Source organism: Lutjanus erythropterus, chromosome 12, assembly GCF_056507025.1.
Source record: "Lutjanus erythropterus isolate fLutEry1 chromosome 12, fLutEry1.hap2, whole genome shotgun sequence".
In the NCBI taxonomy this organism is placed as follows: domain Eukaryota; kingdom Metazoa; phylum Chordata; class Actinopteri; order Lutjaniformes; family Lutjanidae; genus Lutjanus; species Lutjanus erythropterus.
This window is the reverse complement of record NC_139328.1, coordinates 13083211-13096412: the sequence shown is the minus strand read 5'-3', so window position 1 is coordinate 13096412 and position 13202 is coordinate 13083211. Positions and strand designations below refer to the sequence as shown.

The 13202-nt window shown below is 39.7% G+C and overlaps 1 protein-coding gene across 1 annotated transcript in view; it reads left to right on the top strand.

Annotated features, from left to right (window-relative positions):
• The window catches only part of LOC146317702 (solute carrier family 22 member 23-like), a 55940-nt gene that overhangs the window by 2463 nt on the left and 40275 nt on the right, over positions 1-13202 (top strand). The window contains exon 2 of the mRNA XM_084731968.1: positions 12993-13096. Within this exon, the coding sequence (XP_084588094.1) occupies positions 12993-13096 (104 nt within the window). The remainder of the gene's footprint in view (positions 1-12992; positions 13097-13202) is intronic.

The following is a 13202-nucleotide window of genomic DNA, read 5'->3' as shown; positions in this document are numbered from 1 at the left end:
AAATGATGTTTGTCAGTTTGATAATAATTTTACATGTCAACATTGTGAAGGTAATTAGAAGGACTACACACCCAACACAACAGGTTTAAACACAACACAGAAATGACCCACTGTCACGAAGTGTGTGAATATTTTCTGACACCCATAGTGTCATACACTTGAGGTGTCGCAATTATATCAGAAATCCTACTTGCGCCGTTTGACACATGTTTGAAGGTAAAAACAACACTTAAAAGATGACGCAGCATAGGTTAGCACTGGTTGTTACATCACGCTTGATACCATATAGATCTTTATAAAGAAAAAAAATAAAAATGACAGTTGGGCATGAAACCAATGATCTGTTGAGCTTTACAAATCAATGCTCAGTAGTAACAAAGGCTTAGCTGTCAGTTCTGAAAAGATTTTTATTTATAGTTTTTGATAATAATTAAAAATGGTGCTGAAAATGTATTGTTTCAGTGCTCTGATGTTTTTTTTGGACAATAAAGTTCATTGTTAAACTATAAAACATCCTGCGTCTATTACGTATCTTTGTCACAAGTGTTTGATAAACACATTTGAGGAATTATTGCAAAACTGTGTTTATATATCAGCTATATTCTGTATATTTATAAAGAATATCTGCTGATATCGATCAGAATTTTTTACTCCCTAATATCGGCCCAAAATATCCAGTATCGGTCGGGCTCTACGTTGGACCTGAAAGTATAGTAATACTGTATCTATAGGTAACAGTGACTCATCGTAGCAGCTGACACAAAGTGCGACCCGTCGCAGAGAGACGCCACCATTGGCGCATTTGGCAAAACCGCCAGGGCTGGTGGAATTTGCCGGTTGTCCTAATGGACATAATAGACTTAGAGGCTTTGATTTGGAGCAAAGGTCATTAGTGCACTCTCTAGAATAATGCAACCCCATCCCTGGCCAAACACCACCCTCCCCACAACTGCCCTAAACAAACACACCAGTCAGATATTCTTCTTACTTTCATTCTGAGGTGATGTCTTTACCTCCTATCACCATATTGTTGTGATAGTCCCATCTGCACAGGCCAGGTTGAGGAGACAGTACAGGCTTGCGGCCATCAGAGTTAAAAAGGGGTGAAAGAAAATATCGATACACTTGAGTATCACGATAGTATATTTTATGATACCGTATCATTTCTCAAAAATACCGTATCGTGATGTGGTGATTACGGTTGTGTATTGGTAAGAATCTCTCAATATGACACATATCACAATACAGGGGTTACGATTCAACACATTGTGAAATATTGTGATACTACTGTACAAGCAAGGTGATATATTGCTATTTTTTTAAATTCAAATTTTAGGAAAACTGTCATAACATAAAGAAAACGCCAACGTATGTATAAAGTCTGAGTTAAAGAAGTTTACTTTTTATGTAATCAGAACAGTAAAGATAGATTACAGTGCTGTTATCTACCAGTCAGGGGTTGAAGCAAAATGAACCGCTGCTAGTGTTTTTGATAATCGATACACTATCACAAAACATAGTACAGTAATACTCAAGTGTATTGATATTTTCATACACCCCTAATCTTGATACATATAAAGATTTCTGGCAGCGGTTCATTTTATGTTACAGCTTGTGTAAAATAGGTTAAATTATTTTTAAACTGACGAACATCGTTTTATGCTACAGCTGCCCTGATTACATCAAAAAACATACTTTGTAACTCAGATTTTATGCATGTGGTGGCGTGTTCCTTATACTATGACACTTTTCCTAAAATTAGATTAAAATTAGCAATATACCACCTTACTTAAAGTATTGCAATATATTAAACTGTAACTCCTGTATTGTGATACGTATCGTATCGCCAGATTCTAGACCTCATACGTATAGATTTGATATTTGATATGGACCTAAAATAATATCATGATACTTTTCCAATATCTCCACTATATTTCTGAAATAATGGATGTTCTTGATGATATGACAAAGTACAGTAAAATATTTTTTTTAGAGTTGCTCCTGTTTGTAGAAGTAACTCCTCCACCATGGAGCTGGTAGCAATGCTACTTTCACTTTCAGACAGGCTTGTTATTGCTTATATTATTTCTTTTTTTCATTTTTTAATAAAAAGAAATTATAATAACATATTGTGAGCAATAAAATATGACACACCCCTCCCAGTAAGAACTACGAAATGTAGCAGAGGACTTTATTTTGATGTGACATTTACCTGAGAGTTTTACTGCATTATGTTGTTCCATAATATTTTAATTGGTCATCTGGCACCTAAATTTTGCATTTTCCTTTACATAAATAAAGACATTCCCACTATACGCTGGTTGATGCAGAAAGCCACAAATTGGTGCATAAAAAACCCCCCACCAGAATGAAGGAAATGAATGCTGAAACAAAACCTACACCCTTAACAGCCCTAATCATAGTTGGCCTGCTGGCTGGAGGAGGAAGAGTTTTTATATCTCACTACGCCTATGACCTCTTCTGCTATTGTGGATGCTTCATGCTTATATCAAGATATCAAGTTTTATTTTTGTGTGAGGAGAAACTCATAAAACATTGATCTGCACAGGCTTCTCTGGGTTAACTTGACATTAATATTGATGGGGTACTGACAGTAGGCAATGAGAGCGAACGGCATCCCCCATTGTTAGCAAATGACGCTCTCCATCCCCTAATAGCAGAGAGAGTGCAGTTGCACATGTTGGTCTAGTCTGCCTGACGTATTGATCTGTTATCTGACTGAGGTTTGTGCAAGTTAAAATCTATGGCCCTGACCATAGCTCTGAAATATCATATCCTGTCCTTCTATCAGTTTCATCCTGGATCTATAACATTATCTTGACTATACAGAACTAAACTGCAGTTGCTAGTCACAGATGAATGAAACAAACGTGATTCATCCCCTGTGTTTAAAAATAAACAAATCACTACTGGGTAATGTGATTACATTACAGAGAAAAGACTCATATGTTCTTATCATAGAATGGTGTGAAATGAAAACTTGAGACACAGAAAGACTCAATAATGGACATTATTCAATGTGCAGTTTTCCTCATTAAAAAGTCTAAAATGTTGTCACACCCTCTGATAACCTCACAATAAATTGCATTTTAATCTGCAGCATCTTCACCTCTGAAGAGTTTGGCATGCATGCTATAATCAAAAGGCTTATCAGGAATAGTTAGATCTGAAGCCGGAGCTTTGAAGCCTCTCTGTGCTGTAGGAGGGGGGTTGTGGCACCCTGAGCTTGCGTCCACTGTGATGCCAACAGCCCATCTGCCTATCGCTGATAATGTCCCCATTTAAATAACGCAAATAAAATGCAGCTGGGGCTTTTTAATTCAGTCATGATGGGCCAGGGGGGACAGTTTGAGCCATGATTTCATTTACTGGCCGCAGGGTAATTTGGGGGGGTGTGGTTGCATGTTCTAAAGCAAGTCTGATATACTGTTGTTATGGATGGAGGGAGGCAAAAAACTCTTAACCTGCAGCTGAATGTGAAGTCATATGTGTGGGGATTCAACTGGGTGGATACGTATTACTAAGAATCAAAAAATGTCTGTTCCCTGAAAAAGAAGTGAAGTTTCTAATATGAAAACACTGCTCATGCTGGCACTGTAACCTGTAGATGCTAATATTTGTGTTGCCTTTACACGCATTCAGAGAATGTCATGTTGACACTACCACCACTGTAGATTGGTGACAGGCCCGAGCAGTTGGTAAGAGTGGCTGTGGCTGTGTGCTCATCTTCCCCTGACCCATGCAACCCACATTCTGACAAGGTCACCGTTGGAAGAAATTGAATCAGATGGCATGCAGACGAATCCCGAAATGGAGCCAAAAACTGTGGCACAATTGACCCTCTCCAACTTTGTCTCTATTGACGACCTGTCCCTCACTCTTCCAACGCCTCTTCTCTCCTCCACAGCACAGAAACTGGGATGTGACCAGGGTTGGGAGGGCTACTTTAAAAACGTATTCTGATGCAATTACTAATTACTTGTTGAAGTATCCAAGTATCACAATATTAAAGTAGTGACAGGTTAGCTAGTTTACTGGATTTCTGTGTTGCTACTGTTAGCAGTTGGTCTGTGTAGCCAATGTTAGCAGTTGGCCTGTGTAGCCAATGTTAGCTCTTGGTTGTGCAGCTAGAATTAGAAGTTGGTCTGTTTACCTAACGTTAGCAGTTGGTCTATGTAGCAAGCGCTAACTGTTGGTCTCTGTAGCTAATGTTAGAAGTTTGTCTGTGTAGCTAATGCTAGAATTTGGCCCCTGTAGTAAATATTAGTGGTTGGGCTGGGTGGGTAACAACTTTCCTGTAGATGTTTCTTTAAATCAGAGGTTGAGGTCTTGATTGATAATGGTATTTTAACAGCTGAAAGCTGAACTGTCACAGTGATGTTCCTCATTTCTGATTTAAAGACAAAATAATGTTGAAAATGACACCTAGAGAAACATTTTTTCACATGAAAATGATTTGACTGTACCATTAGCTATGGTTTCACTGGAGGTCTGAGTCATTTTTTGAGACTTGTGAAGAGTTGTAATGTGTGTGCAATGCAAGTGGTAGTATCGTTTTCTATATTAAAAGGTATTTTAATTGTAATCCTGCTAATAATCTCCATTTTTACTATATGTATCTGTAACCTAATTATGTCTTTTTTATGTAGCTGTAATTGACAGTTAGCTTTTGTTTTGTGTCCTTTCTACGTAATCTTGTTACATGAAATCCATTACTCGCCCAGCCTAGATGTGACACTACAGCAGGAAGTGATGACTTGGCACTTCTCCCTGTGTTTGGATTGCATAGGCATAACTGCACATGACTGGGCTCAGCTATCTGTGACATTCGATCCCCTAAAAGGCAGAGTGGAGTGCAAACGCTGAGGAAATGTGGTCGTGTCTCTGTCAAAATGTACTGACACACTCTAAGACCATGCAGCATGACTCTGCTAACACTTCATAAGACATGAGGGGAGCATGTAAATATATGTAGATGTAGTTTCACACAGCTTTTCTGCAGCACAGGAATACGTTTCTGCTCACTCCTCCTCTTTCTCAGCGTCAGAATTGAAGGCTTTGATGGAGGCGGTTGTTGAAGGTTGAGGTGGTGGTGAAGGATCCAAAGTGGTTTAATGTGGAGACCCATCCTAATTGAGTCTAAGCTCTCCTCAGGGCCTGTCTTAATTGGACTGAGCCTTAGAAATGAGAATGTATCATTACTCAGAGACAGATAGAGTCTCTCTGCAACCTACCCTGCACAGCTCCCATTCAGACAGGTCGCAGCTGCACATGCTGACCAAAATAGTGGCATTGAATGCAGAGATTAACCTCTACACTGATCCCTGTGAGAGTTTGGTTCTTGTATTTTGAACAGAGACCCTTGCAGTGTTACATCTAAACCTGAATGTAGGATTCCCATTTTGAAAAACACCATAGAATGGCGTATAGATTGCATAACTTGCTACAGCACTATGACACCATCCTGCACTTTGGCTATTTTTAATCTAGACTAATGACTAATGCTGAGTCTATCAGGGGTTTTCAAAGTGCCTTGGTCCATTTCAACACTTTCACTTTCAATAGCCTACATTTAATGCACTACTCAGCTGCCACACCATATGGTGACCCCACTAACAAGCGTCTGGCAGGAATTACGTTTTGCCATCAATGCTAGTTCTCTTAGCTAAAGCTAGCAATTGGCTTTGATTCATCAAAACTTTGAGGACCCTGGTCATTATGATGTCAGAAAAAGGCGCAAGTTCCCCCAGTACAAGCTGATGTCCTCAGATTGCTAATTTTGTCCAACCAACAGGCAAATTCCCAAAATGATAATGATAAATCTGAGGAAAGCAGCAAATCTTCAAGTGTTATAAACTTGAAACAACCAGTGTTATGAATTGTTGCTTGAAGTTGACTGAATCATTGACTGTGAAAAATTGGACCCTTCTTAACTCCAATCCCTTTTTGCTTTGTGCTCAAATGAAAGTTGAGCAAACCATTAGCAAAAATGCTGCATACTAGGCTCCTGTACTTGAAAAGGAAAACAAATTTTGAAGGTGGTGAAAAGATGTTGCTGGGAGACCTGTAAAAGCGACAAATATTCACATCTTAGGTTAGTTTATGTTAGCAAAACATTAGCTAACTAGCTAATCTGTGGCTGTGTATGAAATTCCATATTAACATGCGCTAAAACAGTATGTGAGAATTTTTAGTATCTCCAAAACCTTAATAAGAAACCAACAGTATGTAAGGTGCATACTATGTCCACCGAAGTATTCCAGCATGCAAGCACTGGACTCTTCACTGGCATACATATCCCACAATGCAATGCAGCAGTGATGACAACAACATAACAGACAGGAAGATGACAATCAAGGCAGCTCTGGTGTAACATCAGTAACACTTAAATTTAACTCAGGTTTCACTTTCCTAGACGTAATATATTTTTAAAATTGGATCGTTGTTGGCAGGGATTAGCACGGGTACATGTCTCCAACCGACAAGAAGGCTATTCCAAAATGAGGTGATACATACTGAGCAGTATGTCTGCAACAACACATACTTCTGTTTATTTACACACAAATTTGTTGAATGATGACAATCAATAAATCATTAAAGTAGTTATAAAGCAAATGTCACAAATATTCTGTATGTCCTTGCGTTTTGGACTGTTGATTGGACAAAGAAAGGCATTTAAAAATGTTAAGTTGGGCTTTGAAAAACATATCATCGACCCAACAATTCGCTGAATAATTGAGAGACATATTAAGCTTACTGGGCAGTTATGAACAGAATAATTAATTGTAGCCCTAGCTGAGTGATTAATTGTTCAGTTGTTTCAGTGCTACATCAGTATGGACGTGGTACAGTTGTAAAGTGCTATTGATGTAGATTAGCACATTGTATGTAAGTGATAAGGAAGATATGTTGTAGAAGCACGTTAGAGGGTACACCCAGCCTCAGTATCACTGTACTGAAGCTTGCACACCCATAGATCTGAAAGATGATACTGCAGTTGAACACCCATGCAGGCCTCTCTGCTCTGTGTCCCTCCATACTGTTTACCCAGCTGGTCGGCTCCTTCCACAGACCCCGGATGAGTGTGGGACACTTTGAAACAGCCTCAGCTGTCGAGAGGCGACGAACCCGCTGAAGACACCCAGTCAGCAACACAATGACAGCCGCTCAAAAGACGCCTGTGTGACCAAAAGATAAAACTGTGTTGAGGCTCTGTGTGTGTGCATGCTGCAGGCTTGTTTCTGATAAGTGCTGTTTTTGTGACAGGGAGGGGTGAGCATTGTGGGGTCCCTGACCCTCCTCGGCAAAGGTTTAAGTTAAGTCTTTTGGGTTTGTGTGATGGAATTCAAGTTGTTGGTTGGTTGTCAATGCATATTAGTACAGTTCGGTGACAGATGTTGAGTTATGCGTCTTTATTACAATCAAAAAGAGGCAATGAATAATAGATTGATGGGAAAGGGTTTGTTGTTTCACCATCTGTCACTGTGAGTCATTGGAAAATAAAACTGCCATCAGCCAACTTGTCAAATATGTTAGTGTTTTCCATTTGATATGTAGCAGAGCTGCAACGATTAATTGATCATTAAATTAGTCGCCAACTATTTTGATAATTGATTCATGGATTTGAGGAACTTCTTAAGAAAGAAATTCAGAAGTCTTTGGTTTTATTTATTAGTGTTATATATAAATTAAACCCCTTTCAGTCATCACTTATGATACTAGATACTTATTACACTAGAAGTGTGTGGTTTGTCTGTATCTGCCCTGTGCCTTTATTTCCTTGATTTTTCTCATTGTTTTGCTGTGCTCAGGATGTTTCACCAACCCAAAACATTTGTATTTGACATCTTGATGCCTTTATGGACAGCTTGGACAAATCCCACTGGCTCTACCCTTAACTGTCATGTTTAATCTGGGACTGCAATGTCTACAGAATGTCAGAAAATAGCAAAAAATGTCCATCCCTTTCTCAAAGTCCACAGTGAAGTCTTCAAATGTCAAATGTCTTGTTTCATCTGTCCACAAACCAAGGATATTTAGTTGAATTAACATGAAATTTCAGTATTTGAGAGGCTGACATAGTATTTTCTGGCATTTTGCATGAAAATTACTGTAATGATTAATCAAGTTTCAAATTGGTTTAATAGTTTTTATTACCACTTTCCTGGTTGGCTGAATCAGTTGCCAGATTTATCAGCCCAACATGGCATTTTATTTTCCCCAGGCAAGTGGGTAATCCTTATTGTTGAATCCTGTCAGTAAACTGAATATCTTTGGGTTGTGGACAAAACAAGACATTTGAGGACAGCACCTTGGGTTGGGGAATACAGATCAACATTTTTCTCTATTTTCTGAAATGTTAACTTATCAATTAATTGTTAGTTGCAGTTCTAATGTGGAATATAGTTTGGATGCTGCAGTTGTGTGGCAGTTACCAGAAATGTGGCCACACCTAGATAATATAAACATGCTCTCAAACTGTAAGTCCCTCAGGCTGCATCTCCAGTGTCAGATATCTGTGTATTGTTTCCTTCTACACCTCTTTTTACCACAGCACCTGCAATGGAAAGTGAGTTTGTGTCGTATAGATTCATTTTTTCTCTCCCTCACCTATAAGCTCCCATCACATTATAGGATTCAGTGAGGCAGTGATGCTAAAACTTGCACTTGGAAGCAGAAAGAGTCTGATAACCACGGTGACGGTCTGTTGCTAGGCAGTAACTATGCAGCAGTCTCTCCATGTGTTTTCTGCCTTCTACCTCACCCCTGCTTTTAAGCATCTCTCTCTTTAGCCTGCTATCCTTTCCCCTACTTTTTCTTTATTCTTTGCATTTTTCACCACCTCTTTTGAATGTTCTGTTTCTACGTTGTATAATGTGTATTTCTCCCTCTTCCTGTGCCCCCCACCCCCCTCCTTTGAACCCCCCACCCCACACCCACCGCTCCGTAGTTCAACGAGTGCAGAAATGTGCAGCTGTAGTTGAGAGCGTCTTCATCTGAGCTAATGAGACTCGCTGGTGTACGCCGATCATTGGTGGCCCGTCATTTGAGAGAGGTCGGGAGACACCCCAGGGATTTTAACTGATTCGCTTTTGGCCCCTCATTGCTCTGCATTTTTCTGTCGGCTAATAGATTTATGTGCGTCTAAACCCGACTCTACACACTGACTGCTATTCATTAGTCCCAAATGAGCAAGACAATAGCGAAGGGAGCAACTGACAGAAATAATAGGAGCATAGCAGACAAGCTGCGTGGATTTGACTCATGCTCAGTTCACTGAGATGTCTTTGCTCTGCTGTAGCTGAAAGTCTGTCCATATTTTTCCCACTTGTGCTAATAGCAGTGTGGATATACCCATTAATGATGGCGTATGAGCTCGGTCAGAGTGTTGGCCTGGAGAAAAAAGCTGGTTTAAATAATACATGTGAATTGATGCTTTTAAATAAAAAGCATTAAAGCAACTAGAAACCAGAATCCACAATGGGATTCAAACTATGTAGGTTAGAGTCTTATATACATATTAGAAAGCATCTTAAAGTATTAGAAATGAGTTTTAATCCATATTCGAAATATTGTCATTTAAAGGGATAGTTCAGATTATTTGATGTCAGGTTGTATGAGGTATAGTCAGTGTATAACCTGAAGTAGATGGTGGTCAATGTTCCCAGTTTGTAGAAGCAGAGAGGACCAGCATGGAAGCTAAGCAACGAACTGCTGAGGACAGGATCAGCAACAAAACATATTTTAGCCACTTCAAAGAGTTCCACATACAAAATGTGAAATGTGAATGAATATTAGTTTAAATATTTTAAACATAGCATATACTTAAACTGCTTTACTTTGCCGTTAGACAGTCTTTTCCAATGGGAGACCACCGTTACAGGAGCCAAATATTGATCTCTTCAAATTAAGGTTAAGGGGGGAAATATTTTCAAATATATCATGAACTTAAACTGATAATGATTTAGGTTAAAATATCTTTTGCTGCTGACCTTGTCCACAGCAGTTCATTACTCAGCATCCATACCCTTCTCTGCTCTGTCTAACTGGGGGCATGCCAATTGGCAAGTACTGCAGGTAATACACTATCCCTTTAGGTTTTTGTAAACTTTCCTGATATTAGGCTTGAGTTGGGTGTGCTCAAACATCTGTTAGAAAAAATATCCAAATAATTCCGCAAACCAAACATAGACAATCCAAATCAGCTGCTCCACCAAAATAAGTGCAACAGAACCTCTCTGCTTCTGCCTAATCTGCCTCTTTGAGTCTGAGCCGACTCAACAATTAGAAATTCGAGCCGTTGACGCTTTTGAGAAAACAGTAATTTTACCTTGCAGAACAGGGGAGTTGCTCATCCACCACTGCATCGATCCACAGCAAGTAACAATAGTTTGGATCGGAAATAACGTGTCAAAGTCACACAAAGACACAAACAAACTACAAACTAATGAGTATTTTGATTGTTGATTAATCTCTCGATTATTTTCTCCGTTAATTGATTAGTTAGTTTAAAATATTGATCATTTCTCAAAGCCCAAGGTGCAAATATCTTCTTTTGTCTACACCCCAAACATATTCAGTTTACTGTCATAGAGGTATTAAAAAAAACAGAAAATATTGACAATGAAGAAGATAAAATCAGAGAACCTTTTTTCTCAAAATATGACTCAAACTGATTAATCACAATAGTCTGTGATTAATTTAATAGTTGACAACTAATGGATTAATTATTGTACCTCTACTGTAATGATACTTTGGCTGTCACAGTCTACCACGCTCTGCCCATTTGGCCATACATTTCAACAGCACTCAGCACTTGTGCAACATTCCTGCGTCGTCTCTGGCATGTGATATGGGAATGCTCATATGTTAGTGTCTTGCAGCGCTGGTCATCTGTCTGTGGTCACCCGCAGATGTGTGCTCTGCACAGTCACCAGACTGTCATCGAGCCGTACAGTGCCGGGCCCTGCATAATCGCCAACTCAGAGTTTAATTTCAGTGTACATTCCGGTTTGTCACAGTCCCGGGGGAGGGTGGCTTCAGTCCTGTTTAAACACCCTTGCCTGTGTAGAGATTGTGCAACAGGAACTTGTTTGCCTCCCTCTGTCTTTTACTCTGCTGACATCGATACTGAAACCATGAATGAGTGGCATGCCTGGATCATGTGATGACTGGTGGCTCTGGGTAATCCTGGAGCGTTCCATTCGGAACAGGTCACTATGGTAGAGGTTATGAGAGGTTAGAGCCCCTGACAGAAAAATGCAAGAACAAGCCACAATTTGTATTTCAAGATGAGGTCGAACTGCTGCATGAAATTCAATATTTTTTTTTTTTGTGACATGGCAATAAATGTTCCCATATTTTTCATGGTGCTAAATTGTATGAAATTGCATGTTTGCTTTATAGATGAGGCACAGTTGAGGCCAGTGTTGATCAGCCTCCCCATACACTATGCACCTGCTATAGCCACCACGCCCCTGTCTGCTCCTTCCTGCTGCTTGTGTCAGCACAGACAGCTGGGAGGCATATGGTGCCAAAAAACACTCCGAATATCCACCTCCTCTTCGAAATTCATCTTCTGTTCCTCTCAGAGATCCCAGTTGAGCAGTTGATCCTGAGTAATCGTGTCAATGGTAGCTGCAGTTGCAGGTTAGGGTAGATTTCTTTGAGGTATCGAGTTTCCTACTGCAAGCAGTTCACATGCATAAGAAGTGCACATGCTCCTCTGGGCTTTACATTTGCTGCTGCACCTCTCCCTTTCTCTCAGGTCTATTTGTCACAACTTGTCGCGACTGTGGAGGAGAAAAAAATCAGGGCGTGCTTTACTCATGCAAAAGCAGACACACACTGCATTGTTTGCAGTCGAGGAATCCCTCTGCTGCTGGGGTTTCAGTCACGGAAGAAAATAAAGAGTGGCAGAGTGTGCTCGTAATATTGTATACCGTTTCGACACACAGCAGGGGAGGCACAAATACATAAGAAAATAAGAAATGTCAGCTTAAGTGCACCCGATGGTTTTTGACTGGGGAAATTATAGGCATAAACAGAGATAATTTAATCCCTGATGTTGATTTGCAGAGGACGACCTTCTGTCGGGCAAATACATGATGTGTAGTGGAGGAAAACCCCAATGCATTTTGATGCTTACTTGCAGAATCGCCATTTTCAACACCCTTATTCCATGAGAGAAATTCTAAAACATCAAGTCTGTTTGGAGATGTATTATTTTTGAAGACTGCTGAGCCTGCAGAGTAATAGCAATTACTTAAAATACAGTTTGGAATAATAATTGAAGTTATAATCCCGAAAATTTCTGTCCTGGTTAAGCAAGCTATCATTTGAATAAAGAAGTCAGGCAATAATTGGCCTTTTCCATGATCCTGTGAGCAACCATGATGTGATTTCATGCTGCACATAGCATGAGTCTTTCTGAGATGTTTGAGGTGTGCAGCCTGTCATTGCATTTGCTCCTACTTCATAATAAAGGTCAACTTGTTTTTTTGCCAGTTAAATGCTTTTAATGTGAAGTCGCAGCAGAAGGAAATGTTCGCTTTGCATTCGCAGTAACTTCATGCAGCCTTTTTTTTCAGAAATGTTGCCACAGACATCCAATTTGTTACATACCAGATACTGCAAACATATAAATATTGCAATGCGTTCATCAGTAGGCCAGACTGTTGCTTTAACAGAGGAAACGGTAATTTTTGGAGCTCTGTCATGCCAATGTTCACATCAGACGAAATACCAGGAAGTCTCCTTCTGTTACACACTGCACCCTTCTCACATTTCATTGTTATGTGTTTTGAGTGCTAATAATCCCTCATACATTAGACAGTCACTGACCTAGTGAAGAGTGAAAGTCAGTAGATACAAATGTCTCATCCTACAAAATTATATTCATCTTTCATTTTCACATTTTTACCCATCATACACTTCCCCGAACTCATGCCTGTGTTTATTTGTCTCTACAGTGGAGTCTGGTGTGTGACTCAGCATGGAAAGTCCACATTGCAAAGTTTTCTCTGTTGGTGGGATCCATCTTTGGATACTTGGTGTTTGGAATCCTTGCTGACTGGTAAGATTTTCAACAACAAAAGTTCTTGCACAACATACTGTCTCAAATCAAAGCCTAATTTTTTTTTTTTCACAGTACACGTAGTCAAAGATGAACCTTTACCTTG